Raw genomic sequence first — 8,092 nt, 5'->3', positions numbered from 1 at the left:
TTCAATGATCAATTATACGACCGTTAAAATCGTATATTTATCGAATTTCTTTTACCTCTCGGTAAAGATGGCAAAAATCGAAATCGGTATAACCGAGAAAATATAATACCGAGCGCGTATTATAATATCTCGATATATATATAAGGAGAAAATATATATTTCGAGTTATTTTTTTTTTTTTTTTTTTTTTTACTATTTTTCGATAAAAATTCGAGAAGAGCACGGGTGATGGATGATTTCAGTTTTTTGATCAATAAAGAATAGACAATATTCCGATATTATATCGCATCATCAATATATTTCGAATCTTTTTCTCAAAACAAATATGATATAATATGATGCAAGTATGGTGGATGACCAAGAGTCGCGTCTTCTCCTCCAACCTAAGCATATACGCAACGAAAAATGATAATTATTACAATGTTATCGCTCGTTGCGTTCTAGGTATATCTCATATCTCTATCTCTCACTCTCTCACTCTCACACACACACACACACTCTCTCTCTCTCTCTCTCTCTCTCTCTCTCTCTCTCTTTCTGTATTTACAGAATATCACACACGAATAGAAATTACAGTAATACAATATTTTACAAGTGTCTCCGTTCTCAACTTTTTCCATCATCTCGAAAATTTTCGCTTCTCTTTTTCCGTCGTTAACTCTAACTAAATAATAATAATAATAATAATAATAATAATAATAATAATAATAATAATAATAATAATAATATAATTATAATAATATAATTATAATATAATAATAATAAGAAGAAGAATAAGAATAAGAATAAGAATAATAATAATAATATATACAACACTAACATGTTCGGATACGGACGCGTTTCTTTTTTTTTTCTTTTTTTTTCTTTTTTTTTTTTTTTTTTTTCCCTTTTTTTTTCTTCATCCAACTTTTCGACCAAGCACTTTTCGATCGTGCCCGGCATTAAAACATCGTTTCGCTTCACTATCAACGTTTTAATTAGTTCCGCGAAGAAATGCGTATGATTGGTTGAGAAACAATTAAACCGGAACTCCGAGGAGTCCGGCCTTTTGTTTCACGATTGATAAATCGAGGCACGAACGTGGCTGGAATTACGTGAAACGGCGCCGTTGGAAATTGCTTCGTCTAATTCGTAACGCTGTGAGATACGAATTTTTCGTGTTCGAGACGAATCTCTCTTTCTCCCTTTCGCTTTGTTATCTTTCTCCCTCCCTTTTCTCTTTGTATCCCTCGTCGCCGTAGCGTCTCGCCGCTCGATTTATTTACAATCATCGCACTTTGCAATCCAGATAGAGGTAACTTGTTGGTCGAATTCTCGAGAAGAATTCTTTTTATTGTGACGTCCGCCGTCGAAATTGTTAGCCAAATCGGATAACACGATTCATTCGTTTTTAAAAATCTCTGCCTAATTTGCGTGAAATAAATATTATCACTCGAAATTGTCTCGTTCTAACTTTGCTCGCGCGCGTAGTTTCGCATCTGTCTTCGAACGGACTTGATACAGAAAACCAGCGTTTTTCAAAATAAACTTCTTAATCTACTACTTTTCGATAATCGAGAAATAATCGTTCGATTTATAACAATCGAATTCTCAATTCTCATCGAAATTAAAATTTTCCCATCGTATAATCCGAATCTTAGCTAAATTTCGACGAGCATTCACTCCGGTATTAATCGACATTTTACAATTATCTTACATACAATCTCAGCATCCTTCTATATTATAAAATTATCTTTCCCCCTCAAAAATTCCGGCAGCTCTCTACTCTTCCTCGACTCCGTACACGTCTTGCTCGCCGAGAGAAATCTTGTCCGATTCATCAAAAAATTATATATATATATTATATATATATATATATATATATCTCTATTATTATCATCGAACACTGTTCTCAACGCACGCGCGTCGGCTCGCCTCTCTGTTCTGAGTGGAACTAGTAAGCAGTCGCCTGATGATGCATGAGCGGGTTGAAGTGGTGAGGACCGAGGTGATGGGGCGGCGGTGGGCCCGGCAACGGGCTGTGCTGGGGACCGACCGTTGGCGGCTGACACACGTACCACTCCGTCAACTCTGGGCCCCTGGTCGAAGGATGGCTCGACGGTGGGTTGGCCGTGGTCGTTGTCGGCACGACCGGGGGCGGCTGCGGCGACTCGGTGTGCCCGGTCACCGACAAGCTACCCCCGCTGCTGCTGCTCTCTTCACCCTCGCTCTCGTAGCCCCCTCCTATCTTCCCCTCGCCCAGGGTCATGCCGTGCACCTGGAACAGGGAGGCGGAGCTTAACGTTAGCTTAACGCTCGCGGGAAATTTCAAGCTGGAAGAGTTAGAAGCTTTTGGGGGTTGGCGCCGGCTTGGTTAGTTGCCAGGGATGTAGAACGTCGCGGGGATTGGGGGGAGGAAGGATCGATCGAGGTTGTTTTCCACCAACTATGGAATAATCGTGGGGGAACACGGATGATTGGTATCCGATTAATTGAGTTTTTTTTCCGCGCACAAGTGCGTGAACTGAAGAGGAAGGGACTCGAGGAGGGAGATTTTCATAGACGGGATCTAGAAGGAAAGGAGCGCGCGTTGGTTGAACCGAAGAAACCGGGGATCGGGGGAGATCGAGGCTCTCGGTAGGTTTACCCATCTATCCGGCTATCCGTCTCTCTTTCCCTCTCCTCTCTCCTCCTGGTCCTTCGTTCATAATTCAGTGAGCAAATCTCGACGACTGCCTTCCGCGAATCACGGCCGGCGAAAAGCGTGGAGAAGCGAAAGGCGCTCGCTCGTTCGCTCCTATCCAAAGAACCTATCGCGCACGTATCTCGGGAGTTGCCTTTTGGACGGTTCTGCTTCTCTTTCCGTCTTCTCTCCCCTGTGCGCGCCACGGATAATTTCCTATTAAGATTCCGTAGCCGTTCGTGCATGAACCTTTGGATACCCGGCAGCCGCACTCTTCTCACAACCACGTTTCTTTTTTTTTCTTTCTTTCTTTCTTTGTTTCTTTCTTTTTTTTTCTTTTTTTTTTTTTTTACTTTTATTCGACCCGTTCCAACGTGTCCACTATCGTTTCTACTAGCGTGAAACGAAATGGCAAACGCGATAGTAGGCTCCCTTCTCGATAGTGTCCAGCAGGTGGACGTGTGCAAGCCGAAATAATATGGAAAAAAAAAAAGAAGAAGAAGAAGAAGAAGAAAGCGATTAATTAATGTAATCGAGCATGCAGGATCGATTCGCCTTGGAACGGACGATCGATACGATGAGGATGTTCGAACGAAATCGTACAATCGAATTGGAAAAGATGCTGGATCGATCGCTCCTTTCCTCGGCTCCGCGAATTGGCGAAGAAGAAAGAAGAAAAAAAGGAAAAAAAGGAAAAACAGCTTCGAGTCATCGAATCAAACTCGTTGGACTCGAAGAGATGCGAAGGATGGGGTAAAGAGGCGATAGATAGATAGATAGATGTGGGAAGGGATCGAATCGTTTCACGATCGCACACGTACCTTCATATGTTTGCGCAACGAGCTAGGATGGGTATACGACTTGTCGCAGCCGGAAACTCGACAATTGTAAGGCTTGTCGGACGTGTGGACGTGACTGTGCTTCTTGCGGTCGCTGCTGTTCGCGAACCGCCTCTCGCAGCCCGAGTATTCGCACTTGAACGGTTTCTCGCCTGGAAAAAGAAGACGGGAAATTAATGACTTTGTAATTGAGTCCGGTGCGCTCCTGTGCTCGCGCGTGTCTCCACGCACGCTAATTGAAATCTGGTTCGGCCGCTAACTTGGAATAGAAACTGAGCTTCCTCTCTTTTCTTTCTCTCCATCGTTCTCTCGTTTAACCGTCATGGATCCAGATCTTTCTCTTCGCTTCCACGCCAATTTTACCATTGTTTTCCGACGAAATTTTAAACTTCTTCTCACCTCGTTCTCGAATTTTTAACATCTTCGTCACGGTCCACATTCGATAATTTCGAGGATATCGTACAAAATTACGCGTAGAAAAATTGATTTCTAAGAGGATGGAAATATTATTTCCTCGATCGTGTCGGAAGCTTCGAAAAGGTTCTGAAAATTCCATTTCTAACCGGAACTGCGTGTTAACTATTCGCGATTATCCGGTGCAGCAAGGGGAGGGAAGGATTAAAACGGGAAAAGTATTTTTCCTCCAGGGAGAAAATATTCTCGTTACTCACTCACAATAGCCTGGTCGAAATCGCGATTACATCATGATTTGGCGAATATCTTGATGAGAGCAACGGTGGAACCGTTTCTCTCCTCCTGGGGTTGGCCTGGAGGCGAGGAGAGGCGCAGTGATATCGAGAGATAAGCTCCCCTGCACACGAATGGCCGCCGCCGCCGCCGCCGTCGTCGTCGTCGTCGTCGTCGTCGTCGGGGCGCAACGAGACCGTGTGGCGTGACTCTTATTTATTTCCACCGGAAGTTGACTGGAATATATTTTACCGTCGGCTCACACCCCGCCAACGTCCTCCACCCGTATATACACTCCCTTTTTCCGGCCTCCTTCTTCCTCTCGGAGAAGTGGCGAGAGCAGGAAGCGCAAACTTGGCGGATTTTTTTATGGGGAAAATGGTGGAGGCCAACTCTCCACCCTCTTAAGGGGTGAGAAAAAAGGGGAATTCCTAGAGATTCAACGTTTGGCCCAACGCGGTGGGAACGAAGAGAAATATTCGCGGTATATTTTTTTCCTCCCCCGTAGAAAAGAAATGACGGATTTTTGCCGCTCGAATAAATCGATATCCCAACAATCTTTCCAACTCGTCGTCGAGACGAAATTTCGAATATATTTCGAATTGCATTTACGAAAGGATAGAAATCCTCGTGATAAAAGGAAATCTAGAAAGATCAAGCTGCACTCGAAAATACCTTTTATCTCGAGCGCGCAATTAAAAAAAGTGCATCATTTCCGTGCCATTGTTTCTTTTAAACAACTCGCAATCGCAAATTCATTTTTCCGTCGCGTGTCGCGATACGCGTGGACGAAGAAGCGCAAGAACGTTCGGGTTTCGCTTACGTGGGATCGAGGCAACGTCGTTATTCATCTCACGTGTGAAAAGCGCGATAACATTGCCGTGTTGCGGTGACGTATCGCCGCTGCACGGATTATATTTAAATCGGTTGGACGTGTGGGGTGCGGGTACTTATGGCAGCGGCGTCATAAGAAGGCGTCTTAAATATTTATGAAGCTGGAAAGATAGCGGTCCCCGGTGTCGCGCCGTTCTTATCTGACGTGGCTCTGGCCTCCTCACCCCCCCACCTGACCACCACCTCCCTCCCCTCGCCCGCCACCATCAACGCCCGTTTCAACGTTGTTCGCAATTTGCCCCGCGAAACGTGTAACTCGCGTATAACCCGCGAACCGTATCGAGAAACTTTATTAGAGAAAATTTACGATGCCCCCGCTTGGTCGCGCGTTTATCTGATCGAACAACAGGAGAGAAGAACTCCAGTTTGTATTATTTATACTTCCTTTCGAAGTAACGAAAGATCCTAGGTAGGCGATTCACGCGAGAGTTATCGGAGTTGTGGATCTTAGATTCGAGCGGCTCGAAAAGAGGAAATTGGGTCAACCACCCATTCGTATTTTTCCGTCTGCCGAAACGCACGTTGATTTTTGGATATCCAAAGAGATTGGAAATAGGCGGATGATTTTTCATTATTCGCATCTCGTATTAACTAAGAAGAAAATCGAGTGGTCTCGAGTCGAGACGTGGAAATTGATATTTTAAATTAGAAAATTTGTCGAAGTAGAGATTATTAATTCTTAATCGTATCGTACAGCTTGATTTGGATCGTGCACAATTTTCCTCGATAATCTCCATCCCGATTCGAGACGGAACAGATGACGCTGCTCGTCTCCCTCTCGATTCGTCTCCTTCGGTGTCTCCACCCATCGATTCGCACCTCCTCGAGGAACCCTCTCGACGGCCAATCGAGACGAAGACGAGACGAGGGGTTCTTCCCTCGAGGTGGCAAGAGGAGGCCCGCGTTTATCCCCCGCGCGCAAGAGGAGAGAATGTGGCGTGCTCCTTCCAAAAACGGGACGATTAATAACTTTTCAAATCTGTCCCCGGCAGGGTCGTGAGCCCTGCGGGGTCGGTTCGGTAGCGAGCGCGTTGGCAAATAAATAGGAGATAAATAAAAGCTCGCGTCTCTCCTACGTCGTGCATTCTGTCGCGGGGTTGCGTGTGCAGATGGCAACAATATGCCGTGAAATATTGCCCCCGGTTGGTCGTGTGCGGGGCCGTGCGTGTGCGTGCGCGCCTCGTCCAATGGGAAACAGGGCCTCGATACATCCCAACGTGTCTTTCTCCTTCCTACCGTCGAGAGACGAGACACCGGGAGGAATCTTGGCGCAAGGGGAGATACGTCTCCCTCCCCTCCCTTGAGGGGAAGCTCGAATAAGAATTTCACGTGCGTGGTATCGGTTTCAACGATTGAGAGAGATGCGGTTAAATCGAGTAGTAGTCTTCGATTAATCCGGATCTCCAACGACGATCATCTACGTACGTAGAGATCACAGTTGTGAAACTTTAAAATTTTTATCGAAAGCTTCTCGAGCGTCTCGATCGAGAATCCGTCGGTTGGAAAACACGGGTGCGCGATGCAGCCTCGCATCGATGCGAAGCGAAGCAACCCGTTGGCGAAAGTGGGATTGTGCGAGGAGGGAAGAGTAAGCGCGGGACACAGGGGACACGCAGACGCGTATACATAAAGTGGAGATTCATGGTGCAGCATGGTTACTACAGTGTACCGTGGTTGGGGAGGGGAAGAGCAGTTCCCGAAGGGCACTGTAGGCACCGTGTTATGACTTTCAGAATGGGGAGGCACAATGGCCCAGATCCGCGCCGGATAAAATAGTTATTATAATCGTTTTGGCTACGGCCGGGATCGAATCGAGGAGAGAGAGAGAGAGAGAGAGAGAGAGAGAGAGAGAGAGAGAGAGAGAGGAGCAACGCGTACGCGTCTTCGATCCGGTGTACGAGCGGATCGCAACCGTGAATTTCACTCGTGCACCCACGTCCCGAATCCGGATCGCCTCCAAAGAGAACAGTTTGAGAAGAACAGCGATCGAGTTTGAATCCTGTATTCGTTTGGAACGCGTTTGAGAGAAAATTTCTCGTTGCTCGAGAGATACTAATAAAACGTCGAAAACGTCGGTAAATTTTGACATTTCGTTTTCTCGAGAAACGAGAAAAGTTCGAGAGTTCGAAGGGTTCGATCTCGAGGAGGAATGTTGTTGATTTCTATACGTTTGAAACCGTTGAAAATCCCGAGAGAGAGAGAGAGAGAGAGAGAGAGAGAGAGAGAGAGAGAGAGAGAGAGAGAGAGAATATTCTGGAGAAACTTTCGTTGTTTTCTTGCTTTTTTTGAAAGAAAAAAAAGAAGAAGAAGAAGAAGAAGAAGAAGAAAGCACATGGTTTTAGAAAGTGCAAACGAATCTCTATCCCGAAAGAGAGAGATTTTTAGTTTTCGCGACGAAGCGTAGAGCAGCGTGCAACGTTCCGTAAGATTTACTGCCGATACACTTCCGTCTCGGCAAGGAAGGGAGGAGGAACACGGAGGAAGAGGCTTCTTTTTCGTCGCCACGGTTCACACCTTGAAGAGTTTCTAGTATAAAGGCAATCTAGAATTCCATCTTTTCTTGAATGCCTCTTAGTGGGAGACTCATTGAACGGCAGTTTTCGAAAAATCTTTCCGAGTGATATATGGGCGTACACCCATTGTCCTTTTCAAACTCTCCTCCATCTCTCTTTCTCTCTCTCTCTCTCTCCTTCTCTCTCGTTTTCCAGGGATAATGGATGATTTTTCGCGACCATTATCCTGGAAGAGGACACCAGGTCCTGAGCGGACATTGTTGCGAGGCACGCCAGAAAACCAAACTCTCCCCTCCCTTCCCCGTCGTTTCGAAAATCTTTCGGCCAGTCTCTCCCCCTCTACCTTCTCTCCCTACCTTCCCTTCTCCCTACTCCCCCCTCTCTCTATTATGGAGGGGTTCTCGGGTGGATAATTTTCTTGTTATACGTTCGGCATTAGTGAAAACCGAGAAATCATCCCTTCGTGTTGTATCGTAGCGTATCGGCCGTTCCGTAAG

General features: G+C 45.7%; 1 protein-coding gene across 1 annotated transcript in view; it reads right to left on the bottom strand.

The window, feature by feature from the left end:
• Positions 1-273: 273 nt before the first annotated feature.
• Positions 274-8,092, bottom strand: part of LOC100868904 (uncharacterized) — a 29,541-nt gene continuing 21,722 nt past the window's right edge. Inside the window, exons 2-3 of the mRNA XM_003689552.4 lie at positions 3,484-3,653; positions 274-2,257 (exon numbers count right to left, since the gene is read on the bottom strand). Of these exons, the coding sequence (XP_003689600.1) occupies positions 1,934-2,257; positions 3,484-3,653 (494 nt within the window). The 3' untranslated portion in view covers positions 274-1,933. The remainder of the gene's footprint in view (positions 2,258-3,483; positions 3,654-8,092) is intronic.

The sequence above is a fragment of the Apis florea genome, unplaced genomic scaffold (genome assembly GCF_048593485.1).
Source record: "Apis florea isolate Af1SG1 unplaced genomic scaffold, ASM4859348v1 contig_3564_pilon, whole genome shotgun sequence".
NCBI lineage: Eukaryota > Metazoa > Arthropoda > Insecta > Hymenoptera > Apidae > Apis > Apis florea.
This window is presented reverse-complemented; position numbering and strand designations above follow the sequence as displayed.